Below are 20,352 nucleotides of genomic sequence, written 5' to 3'. Positions count from 1 at the left end.
AATATTTAAAAGAGAGATAGAAACCGCATATAGATCCTTATACTGTGGCATAAGCGAATGACTCGGCCTTATAGGTACACTCGGTGGGAAGTAACAATTGTAATCATATAATCACTAAGTCTATTTCTTATTCATTAAATCATTCAACTTAATAGGTGTTGTAGCATATCACAAACGTACAAATGCAATGAGGAATAATACGTTTTCGTTATTGTGTACTTACTGTAATTACATAATTACAAATCAATAAAAACTATAAACGTACGTCACGACTTAGTTACTCCATTGAATGAATCGTTTAATTGTAAGGAAGTAAATAGTATAACGTTGGTAGTGTACCTATAGAGTAGTGTATTGAAGCTGATAGAACCCGTCAGTCAGCTGTCAGTAGTTCTACTCCACCTACGTTTGCCACTAAACAGCAGTGTTAAGCGCTGTTGGGCTCCGCTTTGAAGGGTGTGGTAAAGGAGACATACTTATCCGAGACGTTCCAACTTAGCCCTCAAGGGTAGCAACGCAACTGTGGCTAACTTCAAGGGCTCTTCTCAGGGGTTGATGTCAAATGTCTATCCGCGGCAGTACCACTTACCGTCAGGTGGACTGCATGCTACGTCACATTAAAAAAACGTCATATCTAAAGTACAATTTATGTTTTCCTCCGCTTTTCTTACTATTGGGGTCAATTACGTGCATTACGAAATTACGTTTAAGACCCGCACGACATGTTCCAACCTAATTATGTTGTTACAATATCGTATTTATCTTTCTATCTTGTTGATACAAACTGTTGTTACGTCGTAAGACTGCTTTATTTTACTTTTCGCTTTCATTACATTGCGTGAACAGCAGCGGAGATTTAGATTGCTCACCGAGAATTGAGATGAGCGGTAATTGCATTCGGCATCTATTTATTATTTTCAGTGCAACGAAAGAAAATGCAGTTGATACGTAAACGCTTGCCGTGACCAGTATTGGTAGTCAGAAATCGGAATCAATATGTGGAGATATTTTATTCATTACGATAGCATAATCGAAAGCTTGTATTACAAATCGTATTTCGGCACAATTTTAATTGGACGGGGAGCAGATGTGCAAAAGTGTGTTACCCATTAAAGAAGCAAAGCAGGAAAAGGAACACCGCTAACCCAGTGGCCAACTGGCGAGGCGACGTCGAACGACTATACCGAGCGAGCCTCCATTCCATACCGGTACAGCCGCGCCACCGCTCGCAACCATATAACCGACACTCATTACGAAAATCATGAAACACGATACGCACCGCTATTAACGCTCGACCTATGACGTCCCGACCATAATGGACACCAGCTACGATGACGACCAACCTATCACCCTGGGGTGCGTCGACGCTCTATTGTTTTACAAAGAGGAAAGCGGAGGACGCGCCTTGCATCGCAATTAGCGAAGAGAGTTTCGGCGGCGAGTGAATACCAAGTCATCGATATCGTCGGGCAATTTACAGACGCAAGGACGAGGAAGCGCCACATAAATTTTGTTACCTCCGATGGACGCACGGGGAAATTTGTCGCGGGTTGTTTCAAAGGAGGACAACAGTTCCATGGAATAGTGTTTGTTATGCGCGCGCGTGCCCGAAAGTTGGCGAAATTTTGGCAACGACAGCAACAGATCGTGTGCAACGGAACTGTAATCAGCTGATACATCTTGTGATGATCGCCCGTGAAGGACGCAGTTCAAAGTGATTGATAGTGCGTTGCATTACAAGGACCTTGCCTTGTGCGCTTCCGTGAACATTTCAATCCTGCTAGGTGAATCACAGGTGAGTTTGATTATATTCTACTTTTACTTGTTTTAAATTCAATCTACCCGTTAGAACATTAATCTTTTCAATTAGCGCATGCATTCTTGTTGACATATTCTGAATGTTAATGCGATACGGCCTAAATAATAGATATTTTCTAACGTTCCTGCAATTTGCTAACATTTTAGCGATTCTTTTCTAATATATTCTGAAGAATGACTTAGAGTACGTTGCACTCTTTTTTGCAAACTTTTGACACAATAAGGACATGAGACATTTAATTAAACATCAAAACAAGTTTTGAAACAAGCACATGCTCGTATGTAGTTTACATGCGAGTACGTACTAGTTTTGTTCTACAAAATACTACTGAGTACAGCAGTTAAGTCTTCTCAAATGAAAACTACAATAAGTTACTAGATACGTTAAAAGTTCATTTGAACTAGTTAATGCAACAATAAATCGAAATATTGATAATAACACAGAAATATCGATATTTATATCGATAAAAAAACCATTTTGCTGACTTACTGAAATTTCGATATTGAAAATTTTATTTAGAAATAAAACTAAGATGGTAAAAATTTTTGAAATTTGTCAGCGTAATTATTAAGTCAAATATTCAAGTAAGATACAAGAATCTTTGGATTATCGATATTATCGATTGTGCGATATTTCAGACCACACATAAAGATATTATATTAAAATCGATAAATTAGCCAACTTGCATCCTTATATCTACTACTAAATATCTTAATAATAACTAAAACGAACACTAAAATAATACGCATGTTTAACAGAACGAGTTTAATCGATATATTACAATATCGATGGAATTTATTAACCAAAACAAACCGCTTACCGGTATTAACGTAAATATTTATAATATCTGTATCACCTGAATTAAATCGAGTACGCATTACAAAATACCAGTTGCTCTTACATGTTCGGCGAATTTTATCACTTAATTTACTTAACAACGTTAATGTTTGGGTGCGAACTTGCATAACGTCGGAACAAGTTATTAACTTGATTATATGGTCCAAATTTAACAGATGTAGGTGCATATGAATAAAACGGAAATGGAAGCGGTCGTGTATGCAATGGGTGTACGTAAAAAGTATTTAATAATGGTAGATTTTGAATTCGCAGTCTCACGCTGGGGTTCGCGGTTTGAATTTCATGCTGTTGATTTTTCGATAATATGTGTGATTTAGAAATTCACTTGCTTAAAGGGTGAAGCAAAATATAGGTACATATCCGAAACCTAAAAGCCTGAGAGTTGCGTAAAAATATCTCAAGTGTTTGAAGTCTAAAAAATCAATACCAACCGTCAGTATAGTAGGATAATATTTCTATAATACCACCAGACTAAACACAATGTGACAGTAGAGGATAGAGTCATACAGTTTATAGTATGATTCCATTTTGGGTTAGATTCCATTAGTAGATATTTCATCACAATCTTCATTGACAAATTCTAAGTCACAGATCCATAGCACTTAAGGGATAGAGAATCATTTTGTAGAACATTATGTTATGAAAATATTATGCCGTTTGCAAATTCCATTAATACAGGAACGTGTAGACACTGTTCTCTATAACACTAAACATTAAAACAGACACACACAAGTAACAGACACAGGTAACGGTAATTATTTGTAATATTATAAGACGCTATAGAATGCAAATTAACTTTGATAACCACAACATCATTTATTATTTATTACTATTATTTAGTGCGTATTTACTATCACTCGTAAATACGTAACAATTTAATACTAGTAATATACTAGTCAATAATAGTATTATGAACCTAAACACATAGATTAGTAAAGATTACTTACGCCTAACAAGAAAATGAACCCAGTTTTGAGAATTGAAATAGTTGCGTAAAAAAGTTTTGCCACGTCTCCGTGCTAAAATGTCCCTAAAATATTTGAAATAATTATTTATTTATTACGTAAATTACGTAATTATTACGTAAATTAGTTATTTATTCGTAAATTTTCTCTAAAAATGATTTTATTTGTCAAGGATTCAAAAAAAGAACTTACTAAAATAAGCCATTTGTGGCTTCATTCAATTTCAAGGCGGCGAAGTATCTTGACTTGACTAATCTATGCCTAAACACGGGAAAATATACATACCTATATAGAGTCACTCGCTCCCACAAGAAAGGGTAATGGCATGGGTAAGGGTATAAGGTTTTGAAGGTTTCTCGTTCGTAAAAAAGGTAAAAATATTAAAAGGATGTTAATCTGTATAATTCGACTCTAAGGGAACCACGACACACTTATTTCAGCGTTATAAAAAAATATTGTACCTATTACTTATTGAATAACTTCAAACTAGAAACTCAAAGAATAGGATAACACAAAAAATATCATGGTAAATTTAAAAAATATTTGTTCGCTTAAAATATGTGCTTACATACGAACGAGTTACTAATAACATCTGCTTTATGCCTATACGAATGGCAAGTAAATGCAAATATTATTTAAATTTAATTCTGCGGTTGTTTATTATGGGGTCTAAAAACAGGTACACATGGTAACCACAACTACAGTAATAAGGTCATAGGTTCGCAACGCTGTAGAATAAGGGTTGGCAATAGAAGATTTAAACCAAAAATGTGATACATTTGCATGTACCTAATAATATAGATAATTGCAAAGTACAGTTATGACGATAATTTAGACAAATATTGCTGAAATAAATAAAATGTAGATGGGTCCATCCATACTTAATACATGTCGAATGTTGTATTTCATTTATTCCACAAATATAACGTTTCATTTAAAATAGCCAACGTTTCAATTTCATTTCAAATTTTTCAGTATGAAACTACTTCATAACTTATTCTTCATAACTTATTCTTTATTTTTATCAGAACATTTCATAGATCTTATAAAAAGTCAAAGAAAACATTTTTTAGTTCTTGTTTTAAATTATTCAGTGTTATTGTTTCTAAAGTATGTGCATTTTATGCCAATAAGTAGTAAGAAGTAAATTATTAATTATTTATTTTAAGGAAAGTATTAAAATTTAAGAAAAATAAAATATTAAATTAGTCTGTAATATATGAATAATTTCCACCCAGCCCTGCTACTAGAACACCGCAGAGTCCGCAAGTTAAAACAATAACGCATTTGGCAGATGAAACGACGCCATTTGTCGACCATCTCGCCACTTACTATAGTTGGAATCTAGATTTTGTCGAACCATTCATGGGCCTTTGTTCTCTGTTATTGTCAACACTGTGACCGGCATATTGTAGAACTCCGGAAAATGCGGTTACATCACTACGCTTCTCATATTTCCGATTTCAAACTGTACCCTTAGTATGAGTCTGTTTTTGTTTTTGTTTACGTAGTTCTGATACAATCCGCCAGGGGCGCTGATTGGAAATGTATAGGCAAATACGTAAACAAATTCCATAACAGTCATTTTTTTGTAAAACGTAAAAACTCATACTGAAATGAAAGGAAAGGTAATTAAATAAATTTATGAAAAATAATCATTGCACTTATACGAAATTGAGAACATTTTCGATTTAGCAGTACCTATTTAGTAGTAATGAGTGTTTCCATATTATTTCAGTATTTGGAAATTATTAAGGATTGCCATTGAGAGAGTTATCATGACGATTCATTTTCACGTTTGGTTTCTTCATGCTTCTGCAATATTCTTCATGTTTCTGCAATGGTATTTTGGTAGGATTCCTATATACTAACACAAATGTCCAATCGTTACAGTGACTTCTTCGTTAGGTCATAAACTACTACCTAAGTTTATAAAAAAATAAGGGTCACTGTGAAGATCTAGTCATTTATTTATTTTTGTACTTCATTTTAACACTATGACATTAAATTTCGATTTGATTAAATTTGGCGACTTGTACGCTGCATAAGCTTCTTTTACCTCTCCGAAATTTTGGAAACGTTTCTAAAACATTATTGTACCTTATATGTATCGTTTGTAACATTTTTAGTATTCTTTGCAACAAGGCTTTTTGGACACACTTGTTAGGGTAGCGTTTTCTCAAAGTAGAATAAGAATTTAGAAAGCACTTTAACTTAAACAAACCTTAATTTCATTCTTAGAGAAATTCCAGTTTAGCTATAATAAATGCCTTGGAAAGTAGCTGAACACCATATAAATGATCTGTGCTAAGTGTTCGTCCACAAATAACAAGGAGACCACAAGTTAAAACAATAACCCATATAGACGATGATGTGTTGAGATGGCGACCAACTTCCAACTTTACAATATGTTAGAGATATAATCTAGAATTTCCAGAGGTCATTTATGAGGTTTTGTTCTTTCGAAAACGACTTGTGGTACCGTAACATGGCTTTACTTGAAACCATTTAAAAATATACAGTTGTGACATTGTTTTCAATTTTGCGGACTTTAAATATTCTATTTTATTTTTAGAAGTAGACATATTTCTCCGTTTATTACTCACTCTTATAAGAGATATAATGCATTGTCTTAGTTGCATTAAAATTCTACTTTTAGTTTTAATTTTTCTACGTCTTCATAATATAGTAATACTAATAGATAATAATATAATCAATTGAGAGAAGTTATATTACCGTAGAAATTAATTATCACTTGCTTAAACGGTGAAGGAAAACATCGTGAGGAAACCTGCATACCTGAGAGATTTATAAAAAAAATCTCAAAGGTATGTGAAGTGTACGACCAATACGCCAATAGACCAATACGCACTTGGCCGGCGCGGTGGACTATGGCCTAATCCTTCTCATTCTGAGAGAAGACCCGTGACCAGCAGTGGGACAGTAATGGGTTGATGATGATGATGATGATGATATTACCGTTGGCAATAATATAGCAATTATAATTAGTCTGTGTAAATACTGTTGTGTACATTGTTGTTCAATCGCTACATAATGTTTCATTCAGAATAACACGCGGTAGAGCTACATAGAGTTAAGTATTATTCCAATAATAAAATAATCAATTTACGTTCATAGCTCCATAGTAGGAATCTGTTTTATGGCTGTCATACAAACACAAGTCTATTAAATCTCAGATGAACAAATAGCTATGTCACTTAGTACCTGACCGAGAATCGAAGCCGGAACTAATGCTGCGACATTAACACCTAAAATTTTATGTTAAGCTAAGTGATTGCTTATTAGCAATGTAGTAATGATTCAAGATAAATATTTAAACATCGAATGTTAACACATGCATGCGGCGGATAAGATGCACGTGCAACATGCACATTCAATGCGTGCTAGAAATTATTTATGCAGGCGCCACCGAAGCCGCTGACCTGATCTCTCACTTGATGCCGCGTGACTGTCAAATGCATATATTACTTTACCATACGAATATGGTATTAATAGTATTTTGAGTTATTTGCGGAAATCCATGTTATAGAGTTAAAAAACAGGGAACTTGTATGCTCGTAAAGCGTAAAATTAGCTCGTAAAATCTATGATTTAAATACTTAAAATTGGCATGGTCTGAGATCATGAATATAAAATACCTAGCGAGTTATAATTTTTTAATATTCTACGAGTATATTTGATATAAAATACTTTTCATCCATGGACAAAAGTGGTTTCTAATTTGTACTCTATTATAAGTGTAGACATACTATCAATATAGAGGACTATTCAGAAGTAGTTTTATTCTAATTTTCCTAGTCTTAACTGTTTTTTTTTTTCACTTTTTAAGTATAGGAAGCAATCAATAAAATTATATTACTATGCAACAAATCTAAATTAACCCATGTTTTATTTTATTTGAGGTTGTTGACTCTTTCGCCACACAGATGAAAATAATTTTAAAATAAGAATTCCGTTCATAATTCCGATCGGAAAGGACGCCTCAATTTCTTCAATTCAAGTTCTTTTTACATGAAATGTGTCATTATATAATTAGAATTTATATAAGTCATCAACAGCCCGCCGAATTCATTAGACCGTGATAAAATATGTGCAATGCTTAATATTACACGTTCGTTATGTTAATAATTGCATCTGACGGAAGTTTGCCGCTTCATTTGCTTATTGCTCGCGACATATAACATTTTTCGACGGAAAAGCCAATTACATTTTCAATGGTTGTAAGAAGCATTCGCTGATAAAAGACAAGATCCATTTCTTATGAATGTATGCCTCATTTACACATATGTTCAGTAGCCTTACCAGGAGTTTTTACGTTTCGACAAATATGACTCTTTTGGTATTTGTTTACGTATTTGCCCATACAAATTCCAATCAGCGCCCCTAGCGGATCGTGTCAGAACTAGGAAATGGTATGGGCCAATACGTAAATAAATACCAAAACAGTCATATTTGTCGAAACGTAAAAAACTCCTGGTAAGGGTACAGACATTAAACGCATCAGACACGGTCCGTGTTTGACAAAATCATATTTTTCTATATATTGTCAGCTATAGCCTATATCTACGCGGAATGTTACGGTAAATAAATACGTTAAAACACATTGTTTCTATAGAAAAAAACTATTTTGTCTGCCACGGTATGGGCCTGAGACGCTCAATGTCTGTAGACGAAGGTATATTCTTAAATGATGTTACAGATTATATGTAGATATTGTTCGATTATTATGTAAATTGTTGGTTTCTTTAATATTTTCACTGTGTTATTTTTTTCCTTGTATGTGTTTATGAACGAGCACTTTTTATGAAATGGAACAGAAAATTTAATGAGCACGCCGTTCACTTAAAACAAGGGGTCACTATTCATTGCGCCCCATAGGTATTTGTATTCGCCCTTATCTAGTAACAATGGCCTACATGAGCACCACCAAGGACTCTTTGCCCCTGAGGACTAAATGACCACGATTTGTGTTCAATACATATAATTCTTCATTCATTAGTCCCATTTGTTACAAATATATGCAGATGATAGCATTATTTTAATTAAAATTAATTATTTTGTGTTATTTTCATGATGCACTATTTTTATAGTAATAAGTGCTCATTCATAATTATAGTCCTTGGCTGTATGCGTTACACGATTATGCATTAGCACAAAAAAAAAGAAAAAGAACGCTCTTGGCGGGAGAGTTGTATTTTACGCGGGAATCATAGATTAGTAAAGATTACTCACTCCTAACAAGAAAATGTACCCAGTTTTGAGAATTGAAACAGTTGCGTAAAAAAATTTTGCCACGTCTCCGTGCTAAAATGTCCCTAAAATATTTGCAATTATTATTATAAATTATTTAATTATCATGAAAATTACGCAGTATTAGTTATTTATTCGTAAATTTTCTCTAAAAATGTTTTTATTTGTCAAGAATTCAAAAAAAGAACTTACTATAATAAGCCATTTGCGGCTGCATTCAATTTCAAGGCGGCGAAGTATCTTTACTAATCTATGGCGGGAATAATAAAACTTGTAAACTGGTCGAAGAAATAATTTTATTGTATTACATTTACATTACATACTATAATAATCACCGCCGTTTGTGGAGTCTTGTAGTCCATTGGTGAGAAGGAATCCATACTTACCAGTTTATAAGGATCTGGATATTTTTGAGGTTTTTATATTTCATCTACATACTTAAGGAAGATCCTACAGTATTTTCTTACATGACAACAATTAAAAAAATCCGGTGGATATATAAAAATAAGTAAGTTAAATTTTTCGAATTCAAACCGGATGAAAATTACAATGAATTTTTCAAAAGTCGGAAGGGACATTAATATTCATTCAAACACGCGAAATTTCGAATGTTACAAGTGGGTTACTTATTTCGCAAGCATAGCCAAATTTGCAGGCAAGAAGGTATTGGTAGTATTGATTTTTATCAATAGTTAAATACATACATATGTATTAGTATCGAATGCAGGTCACGAATTTAGGAGTACACACGTACAAAGAATATATAATTAAAAATCTATTTGCTATGTATTGTACATGTGTTGGAAGTTGGAATTCGCAAATAGATGTTCTATTAGTACACACATAATTCATTAATATTCACAAATATTTATATCATACTAACATTTTAAAAAGCATTTTATAATGTGCTGAAATTATTGTTTGGGTTTATTGTTCAATTATGGTGTGTTGGGTTTAGTACCTATAGTAAAGTAGTTTAGTAGATGATATTTAGTAAAGTAAGGTTAATTGAAAGGCTCAAAGGCTGATTGGACTCCTATCCAAAGTCCGTAATACATGCGTCTCTACAGCTAAGGGCTAAGACGGAACTCTTTTTGCAAATCTCTCCCTAATCACACCCTTCAATTCAGAACAGAAGCACCGCTGTTTTAAGGCATACAGAGGTGTGTCTGCTAAGTCGAACCATGAAGGGTTTTACCTTATACCAGTTAGTGTAACGATGAACGATGATATAGTAAAGAAACTTAGGTATTTACACAATTTTAAATTGCACCACTACATAGCTACTCCTGAGATTTTTTTAAATAATGTGCGCATGTTTTTGCAGCGTGAAAGCAACGTCCGGAACGCATACCAAGCAAGCGATTTCGTGATTACACTCCGAAATAAATCGATTCTTTATCGATTCTCAAGTGACATTGCTATATAAGTATACACAAATCGATTCCTATACGCGTTGTTGGAATGATAAGTGGGTTTACGACATCGACGTAAAAGGGAATCGATTAGAAAATTGATTGGTTGCTACTTCTGTAGCCGCTATAGCCCGGAAATTAAATATAAATTTATTTGCAAGTGGAAATTCGTCTAAAACGTTTTCCTATTTTTTTAGGAAAAAAAAATGTTTTTGCTACATATACCTACCCAATAATTTCTAGGAGTCATTTTCACCGTAAATTAGAAATCTAATATTAAAGATGAACAACACAACTAAATTGTTGAATAATGTTAAAATCTCTACGTCATGTTTATATGAAGGTTCTTAAAAATAGTTGACGTCATTTGATAACTTACTTCTCTATCTATCACCTACTACTTATATTCAGTTTTAGTTTAATTTCAATCAAATATTTTAATTTTATAAATGAAACAAATTATTTGCTTCCATGATCACCATTACAAAAGTCTTCACCAGAAAATATATACTGCAACAATATTCTTCTATGTAATATTGCGCTTAACAAATATTATTAGGGGTTAACGCTTAGGGTCAATGAGTGCTACTTTTCTTACGAGAGTAATGACTTTCTATGGCATAACCTTTACGTCGAAAACTACTTTTGTATCAATCATCGAAGTTGGAAGCAAATAGACTTCTAATTCTACATGTAATTTTTTGAATACTCTGCATATGCAACGACATAGCCCATATGATGCTTGGCTTAGACTGCATTCAGATTGACTTAGACAAGCGCTCTATAAAATTACCAGTAATTTCTAAGTGAAGCGCGTGTAACTCTACGGCTAGTGTAAATTGAGATTGATCTTCAATGTTAAGTATCGTATAGTATCGCTGAGCGCGGTCTAGGGGCAAGCTTGAAATCAAAGGTTGAGTTTTCATATGCAGTTCTGTGCGGACATCCGAAGCCGTCGTTTGAGAGTAATCGTTAAGCCTCGTCGACAAGTTATTATTTTAACTAAAGTAATAGTTTTATTCATATTTTTTGATGGTCGTATTAATGTAAGGTTGACTTGTGCGACCTAGGACCGCGAATGGTAGTTCACTATGACTCAAGTTCCCAATAATTAGTATGGTAGAGTATGCTTTATATCTTCTCCGGTTGTGAAAAGAGACCCTTTCTCAGCAATGAAATGTACTTAATAACTAATTAAAATTAAATTAAAATAATAATTGTTGTCAACGTAACATTGGCTTTACATAACACCAATTTGAGTAACGAAATGCTATAAATAATCTCATGCATGAGGAGTCTATATGATTTCCTTGTCTACAGCTTAAAACAACACAATTCAAAAGTCATGAATATCAATATTTGCGTTAACATTTTTTAAAGATTTTACGCATTTAATTATCATATGAATATGGGCAAACTAAGTTCAAAATTCTAAAATGCATTCGTGACTGGCTGGACGATTGTTTTTGGAAAACAATACAGTACAGGTGTAACGGTTATTAGCGTAGCTTACATATTTGAGACTAATGTTGAAGGTATACCTATTATCATTGAAATTAGGTGTTTGAACCGACGCTTATTTATATTGTTAAAGCACATAAACACAGTTCCTACATAAACACTAGTTCATGGAATAGAGGTGGTTTTGAAAATTTAGCTTAAGACGAAGCGGCAAATTTAAAGGTGGTATAGTTCGCGCCAAACTGCTAGTCCGCTCTGAAGTTGTTGCGAGGTGTAGTCATACAATTTGCTATGGCGACGCGTTTCATTTCTTTATTCAGAGCGGACTAACAGCTTTACGCGGTCTATACTATTTATAAATTACAGAACAAAAATGGTCCATTGTGAGTTTTTGTATAAAAAGGCACGTTATATATTTTTAAATAATTCAATTTAAAAAGTTTTTTCATACTCTCCATAATTATTTCGAAGACGATATACGAATATCGAAGTATATTAATCTATCAATTTACATCTGTCGTTTTCATCTGACTCTATGCGAGCCTCTACATATAACAATTTAACAGACATTTGAAAAATACATCTTTGCTAATTACTTATTGTTTGAAATCCTCTTCACCAACTTATGTCTGTGCTATGGCCTATACAACTTAAACGCAACAATCTTAGCATAGATTCTAAACTAAAGATATATCCATCTAATAGGTAATTTCATTAACTCCGCTGCAAACCTGCTGAACCAATCACGGTTATTACGCCATTGCTAGCAACAAGATTTATCGAACATTACACTACAGTCGCGTCAAGAATGATATGATCGTTCGATGTGCGAACACAATCAGCGTTATCGCTGTTTACTTTGATTTATAATCGATTGTCGTATCAAACCGGTTCCCATGTGACCTGTAGGTCTGAACTGGAATATTATGCGGTACGCAATCAACTCACTTGACCTGTAACACATATAAGTCGGTCAAGTCAACAGGTTTGATCCTTGCGTCCTCTGCCGGACGGCATTCCTTGGGAAACTTCACTGCGCACAATTTTTATTACGCTACAATATCAAGTGATTGCTGTTTACTTGTTTTATTGCTGATGATGCGTTTTTTATGATGGCTATTCATTCAGCCTTTGAAATTAATATAGGTAACATCATTGTTTTGTTCTTAATAAAATGTTGTTTTATTTATCACATGTTGAATGATGATACTATTACTTACTATCGCAAAGATAAAAATGATATAAGAGAAGGTAGTATTTGAATAAAGTTGATAATAGTGTTGGTTTCAATAATAAAATATCAGTGTAGCAACAACAAGCAGTGTATATTTTTCTACAAAATAAAAATAAACCTTACAAATTGTTAAATAATTTGTTTTTACTTCTAGTTGTTACCATAGATTTTCTCAAACTCTGCCGCGCAAGGGATAACAATTTCATAGAAAATTGGAGGCACATTTCTATAAATAGATTTGTGGCCTGATACAATTATTTTGATAGTAAAATGCACTAAATCATGCCTATTTTCTCCATTAGTAAGCTTTTTACAACATGCTCTCACAACAAAATTGGCACTAGAGCTACAAGGAATAGTCAATTCCATGGGATTAATTTGAAAAAGTTGTCTCATCTTCTTTGTTACTTTAATTTTCAACCTAACAAGAAAAACTTTGTGAGTATTAGTGACGACAAAATAATCTTCACGAAACCCAAAGTTTATGGGCGATTCTGACATATCCAATATTTTAGGATGTATTTGGACGGGATGAGATAATGCCTCTGCAAAAACTTTGATTGTTTTCGTCCTAATTAAAAAATCTGTGTCTGGATTAAAAAATTCTAAATCATAGTAGCACTGATGATATCCTTCATGCTCAGCTTTAGAAAATAGTACGGAAAGTGAAGATTTGGAAAAGGGGATTAGATACAGAAACGTTCTTTCAAATATAAAGGTATCAAGTGCAAGATTAACAATATCTTCTACTACTAGAGAAATAACTCCAGTTATGCTCATGCATTCCATATTGTCCAAATCTTCTTTTTTTGATGTACTCATTAATAAGCTTTGCGTTTCAATATCATCATCTTCCATTTTTTGTAACAAACTGTCGGTATTAACTCCAGTAACATCAATCGAAAAGTTACGCAACTGTCTTTCCTCAATAAAATCGACCACTCGTTTCTTTATGTGCATATTATAAGAATTATCATCAAGGATATAAATATCTAAGTTTTCATGTGGGAAGTTACAATTAACATTAATTTGCCAAGAATAAACTGGACATATGTTAACAGTTTCTGTAACAAATATAATTTTATCTTGTGCTGATGGTTTTAAATAAACAGGAATGTTTAAAATATCTTCAGGAGCACTGGAGATTACATTGTGGCCGATACGAAAATATATGTACATTTTATAATTATCAATGTTTGGTTTTAATTTGAAAACAAATTTATATACCACTGACAAGCCTGGACATAACTTTACAGCAGTTTCGGGATAAATATTAGCTCTTTTAAAAGGATATTTATCTGAGATACTTTTAAATCGCACATACAAAGCATCAGTGCAAGAATTTGTCAAAACAAATTTAATAACTTGTTTTTTCAAAATGTTGCTATCAATCTTAATCGTAGATGGCTTACATACAATACATTTTGTTTGATTTATTAACAATCCTTCCTTTTCCTGGCTTCCTGGAATTGAAAAATGTTCATGCGGTTCTTTTTGTTGTATATTCAGCACGCTAAATTCCGATTTCAGTGGGGAAATAAGTTTATGTGGATTGGTGCATATATTAACTGGCAAATGGGATACACTGGTTTCTATTTCCACGGGAGTTGCTTGTGTGATTGGTTTTATATCTGTAGATTGATGTATTTCTGAATTAGGATGAGCTGTTAAATTCATGTCACTTATTTCACCCGTAATTTCCGTTATTTCCTCAAAACCCGATGGTGCATCCAGTTTTGGATATTCTTTTCTTTTTTTATGTTCCAATTCAATATCTTTCCATAAATAAGCTGTTCTTGCAAGATTATCAGTAAGTATGAATGGGGACGGCCTAAAATTTTGTACATGCAATTTATCAATGATAAACAATTTACGACGGTTTGCACTTTTAATTTTACTTTCATATTCTTGTTTTTTATCGCCTATGTTTTTTAACAAGTCTTTCCAATTTGGCAATGATGTAAAATCTGTTTTGAATTGATTTTCAATTAATTTTATAAGTGTTTCTATGTTCTTTTCGTATCCCTCCCCGTCACGTATACGAATATGATTGCACGGTTGTACGTTCATTGTGCTACAATTGTTAATTCACACAATATGTAAAAATATTATTCTAAAAATCCAATAATTCATACATGTATTATAACAGTTACACTATGTGACATAACTTTGTGTATATGATAATTTGTTTCTGTCAAATCTTGTTTTTTAAATAATTGTGGGAAGGCCTTACAAACTCAATAATTTTACTTACTTGTTTTATTTATAAGTTTCAATAAAATTAAAACAATCTTATCGTTCAGGTTGGCGATGGAGACTCCAATACCGCGCGTCCTACTCAGCATAGCACTCTTCGCGTTCCTGCCGATGGCGTCACCGAAGAGCGACGAGAAGGTGGCTAAAGAAAACATTCCTCACTCGAGACAGAAGAGGATATTGTGGATAACTAATGATGGCCGTTTAGCATTACCCCCCGGGACTACGATGGCTATCACGCCGTCTCTATCGATGCCTTTTGTCAGGCATCCACCTAAAGGGTTTCTTTCTAACATGACTGTCAGTTTTCCCTTTACGAGTAAGTATCTTATTAACTTAATTACGAATATTGTTTGTAAGGACGTAAAAATGAATTTTGCAGATATGAGCCAAAGCCCACCGATTTTGAACGATGCTACTCGTTTTTATATAAATGTATTAGAATCGTTGTTAAAAATAATATTCGCGTTGAAATTAGAATAAAATTTCTATTTCTAAATAGGTTTTGCACTGTTTAAAATATGTAAGTTTATTCTTACTGTTATATATTCATAATTTTACAGGTAAATTGACTTACGAAGTGGAATTTAAAAGTCAGTATTATCAGGTTCAAAGAATCCAGTAGAAAGAAAAGATATTAGTATAGATCTTAACACAATAACATTCACTTTAGTATGTAGGTATTTAGCGTACTACTTAAGTATAGATAAAACATGTACAAGTAATTTTAGTCTCATTCGTAGTTAGTACTGTAACTATAGACAAAAATGTAGTAGTAACTAGTAGTTATAACTTGTTTCATATTTTTAATGTCGTTTTCATTCAAATTCAAATTTCACATCGACAACTCTCAAACTTTTGCCTTAATTAGAAGACAAAGGTAGTTACCGACGTAATATTATGGTATAATATGGCATTACAAATTTGTTTAATAATTATAATCATTTATCAGTAGATAAGTTTATTGAAAACCAAGTCTAGCAACTTGATTGAGGATCGAAAGCTCTAACAGTTAAATGACTGTCCACAATCGAAGCGACTTTCATAGTATGTGGTAATAAATTATAATAACGGTACATTCATCTCGAGGCCATTATATTGCCATTAGGTAACATACTGTAATAATGTAAATACTAGTGACTTGTAGTTACGTATAACTGACTGACTAATGTAAAGGTTGTACTCGGTTTCTTGATCATATGCATTGAATAGACAACATCAACCATTCATACGTTCAAATCACATTCACTTTTATTATTACTGAAAGCTTTGAAAATAAATCCACTGTAAACGATAATGCCGGATCAATACTAGAGGATTCAAAATGATTTACCGATTTTAGAGAAGAATCCTTAAGCACTTTTGTTTTAATATTTAAGTCATATCTAGCCGCACGGCTGTGCATCTACCAATTCTGGGAATGCACGTCAGATTTGCAGTATAACCCCGATAGTCAGTGGTAATAATTTGTTATAGACAGTAACCCAAACATCCTACGATTTCAATAAATCCAATGAATAAATGATCAAAACCGACTTTACTAACTTATCCCAAACTACAATAATAAGACTTGCTTCCCAAACAATTCCAGTCGACTTCGATAAACTGGGGCTGACTGATAATGAGAATCCCTATGGAGATCTACCTCCAATATTCGCACGATCCATGGGAAACGCAGCGGCATCGGTCATGGCGGAGTATATAGGCCAGTACCTGGACCACAGACGAGGGAAACGGTCCACCCGGACAACGATACCGGAAGAGGTAGAGAAGGTAGTCCTTGATAGATTTCACGGAGGTGAAAGGTGAGTAATTAAAAAATGCTTTATAAAATATAGAAATTGGGTAATATGGGGTAGAGGAAATAATATTTACAGTAAAGAAAATGTCTAAATATTGAAGCCTAAGAAGATGAGATAATCGTAAATAAACTCTCACATCGGTAAATAAGTTAAGAAGTAGTATATTGTGTTTCAGAATAACGTAAAAGTTTTATTCTTGTGATTCACAAAAAACCTTACCATGCCCTGTCCAAAGTAAGGCAAAAAGTGAATTTAACACTTTCCGTGCCTCAAATATCATAACAGGTATTAAATTACGTTTAAAGTGTCCATGACACTAAAAAGTAACAAATTTGGAACAGGCTGCTGGTAATCACCTCGTAAATAACTTCCTACGTAGTCGTAAAGTGGAGGAGTAAAAAATTCAATTATTGTCGAAAGAATTGTATGAAACATCTGTCCCATCGCAGTAGGGCCACACACTAAGCCTTGTTCAATTTATATATTACATACCCACAAGGATAGCGATATGGCACTAAATTCAAGTGTATAACTTTCACCTTCGGGCAATAACGCACTGGGAATTCGGCTCACGACCTACGTTTAGACATCGCTAAAGGAATACACTGAATAAATTACGTTTAAATTCTTTCGGTGTTTCGAAAACCTTTAATTGTTATATAATTTGTATATGAAGGACATAACAGTATACGCATTTGCGAACTAAAACCTAGGCACGTTGTGTATGATAATGTGGCTAGGTACGTTCATAAAAAAGACGAAATTTTGTCTTTTTCTTAAATCAGATAAGACTCAATGTCTAGGTAGATTAAATCATATTTGTGTAAATATGCGTACTTTACACAAGAACATACACAAGTAAGAATCACTTATGATAACTGCAAGTTCTTCGGACAATAGCATAACAGATTCCCAAATAACTCAGGAATACTTTTTTACAGAGCTCTACTATACGGTATCGCGGAGGATCTTCTAGCAAATTTTGGATTAGAAGGCAGAGAGTGTCTCTTAAGAGCCATCTGCGAAATACACGCGCACCCTCTCACAAACTTTGGTTTCATCGGTGAAGTTATGAAGTTGTTCTTTAGGTAAGCATCCTCAATCTAGGATGACCTAATCACATGCACATTTAACACAAGTTAGTTTTGTGGTGAAAGTAGTAAATAGCTCCTGCGCGTACTGACTCAACGATAAAATTACCGCTTACTCTAATGCTAATGTGAAAACAGGAAAACTAAAACGGTTTACTTTACTATTCTTTGAATGACAAGTTTCTTTAATCTTTGGACCAAACAGACTTAAAGTCACCAATACATCATTTTTAAATTCAATTTATACAATTATTTTAAAAACAAAAAACCCAACTGCTTAAAATATATCCTATGTTACTCTTACAATTTAAACAAATTCAACGACACCTCATATTTTAAGATCCGTCAAGCCGCTTGGGCTACCACATAATGAACGTGCCTCAGAATGAGACATACATACATTCACACATGATTTGTTACATATCATTTGAAACAAACAAAATCTTTGTATTTGATAATGAATGTAGAAATTGTTTAAAAAAATCTTTTATATTTTACTTCACAGTCCAAGCAAATCGCCATATGCAGACTTATTGCAAGAGTACGTGGACGCTCAACGCGCTGGAGAATCTGATGGAGAGTGCTGGCCATATTATAGGCTTTGCCCAAAGAGCATTTTCCTACCATCTCCTAATAAGTACACGTAAGTCTATCTTTTTATGCACAATTGCGATAAATTATTAGTTATTTACTATTTTTCTATTGCTATTTAAGCAAGAATTATAATTATATCTGAACATATTATTTTGTTGTACAGTCAATTAAATAGACTAGAATGGAATATATCTCTTTATTTCCCACTTACAGTTGAATATAAAAATTAGTAATAAAGTTTGCAAAGAAGAGATGAATGATGAACAACTTAAGCATTCAAGCTAATCTTTTAAGTGTTTTACTGAATGAACGTGGTAGCTTAGGTTTATATTTATAAACGAATATAAGATTACATATATTACAGAAAAGAAGCAGAGGAATTACACCGAAGACAAGAGGAAAGCTTGAACAAAAATGAAATAGAAACGCAGGCGATGTAGGAAGCGAATTCACACGTAGATAAAGTGTGAGGAAGCATGTATCCCAAATGTAGTGGTAGTTCCCAACCAAAGTCGAACGAAATTTAGTCTCTACAGTAAAAAATAAATGTAATAAATGCGTGTTTGATAACACATGCTTCTATTTTCAATACTTACATTTGTTAAGTAATGGAAATGATAGCAAGTGTTACTGAAAACAACTATTTAATGTTTAAGTGCCATTGAATACCTAAAGCTTAGTTGAAAGTCAAATGATAGTCGATTTGAAGCTCTGCGTCTGAATCGATAGGTTCGCACTTTATTTTGTTGACTTTTGTAAATTGTTTTCTTACTTAATTTATTTATTGTTCAAACTTTATGCCACATGCAATAATATTGATATTGACTCAGCAATGTGTAAATATATTGGATACATTTAATTACACAAACAATATTTAACTTTTTAATGGTATTTGGTATACCTCTCGATCAGATCATGGCGATTTCCTGGGTATGTTAGTGATTGCATTAGACGAGTAAAGAATCTGCTACTTAGCAGAAAGAATCTGCTGCCGTTCGTTTCCCTTGAATTCCTTAGTCGCTCCCTACGAGATTTACCTACGGACCAAATTTAAACCAAAACCACACTACTCAGATCTGATGATATAGTATTTATATAATATTTTCCATAAAATAACAAAGGTTACTATGATTGTAAGTGTCAGCAATATATTAATATTATGGTATGTAGTTCATGACAATGGTTTTATTTAAGTTACTACCTTTACACAACTTGTATTTCTTATTTTTATTGTTATCGATCGGTTTATACAATTCCAGTTGCGTCTATCCAAATTTCTAACTCTCCATTATTTTATTAACTTCACTTATTTCTATCTAATTTAAATAAGATTCTATTATTTTTATATGGTTGGAGAAAGGATGCAGATAACTGGGATTTAGTAAACCGACTAAATTGTTGCATTTTTAATCTAAGAAGTCCTATTAGGATTTAGCTAGTGCTTTTGTGAAATTGTTCATAGTGTTAATATATAAATAAAGTTATTTTTTTATTTAACTTCTCTTTATTTATACATTTATACATGCATATATAATGTTCTAAAATTGATATACTAGTGCATATTAATTTAAGCTAATAATTAGAAT

The 20,352-nt window shown here is 33.1% G+C and overlaps 2 protein-coding genes across 3 annotated transcripts; one reads left to right on the top strand and one right to left on the bottom strand.

Moving 5' to 3' along the window:
• The first annotated feature begins 626 nt into the window (after positions 1-626).
• On the top strand, positions 627-20,263 carry LOC140752352 (uncharacterized). 2 transcript variants are annotated; one of them, XM_073086615.1, is made up of 7 exons: positions 627-1,795; positions 15,327-15,598; positions 15,843-15,872; positions 16,871-17,084; positions 18,023-18,169; positions 18,678-18,815; positions 19,131-20,263. In XM_073086615.1, the coding sequence occupies exons 2-7, from the start codon at positions 15,334-15,336 to the stop codon at positions 19,204-19,206; spliced, it is 870 nt and encodes a 289-aa protein (XP_072942716.1). In that variant the 5' UTR covers positions 627-1,795; positions 15,327-15,333; the 3' UTR covers positions 19,207-20,263. The 2 variants fall into 2 exon arrangements, with proteins under 2 accessions (XP_072942716.1, XP_072942717.1); XM_073086616.1 differs by lacking the exon at positions 15,843-15,872 and having other exon boundaries at positions 763-1,795.
• LOC140752551 (uncharacterized) lies at positions 13,174-15,093 on the bottom strand. Its single transcript, XM_073086889.1, has one exon. The coding sequence runs from the start codon at positions 15,091-15,093 to the stop codon at positions 13,174-13,176; it is 1,920 nt and encodes a 639-aa protein (XP_072942990.1).
• Positions 20,264-20,352: the final 89 nt, after the last annotated feature.

Source organism: Epargyreus clarus, unplaced genomic scaffold (assembly GCF_041222505.1).
Source record: "Epargyreus clarus isolate Ecla_fem2 unplaced genomic scaffold, WU_Ecla_fem_2.2 ptg000024l, whole genome shotgun sequence".
In the NCBI taxonomy this organism is placed as follows: domain Eukaryota; kingdom Metazoa; phylum Arthropoda; class Insecta; order Lepidoptera; family Hesperiidae; genus Epargyreus; species Epargyreus clarus.
This window is presented reverse-complemented; position numbering and strand designations above follow the sequence as displayed.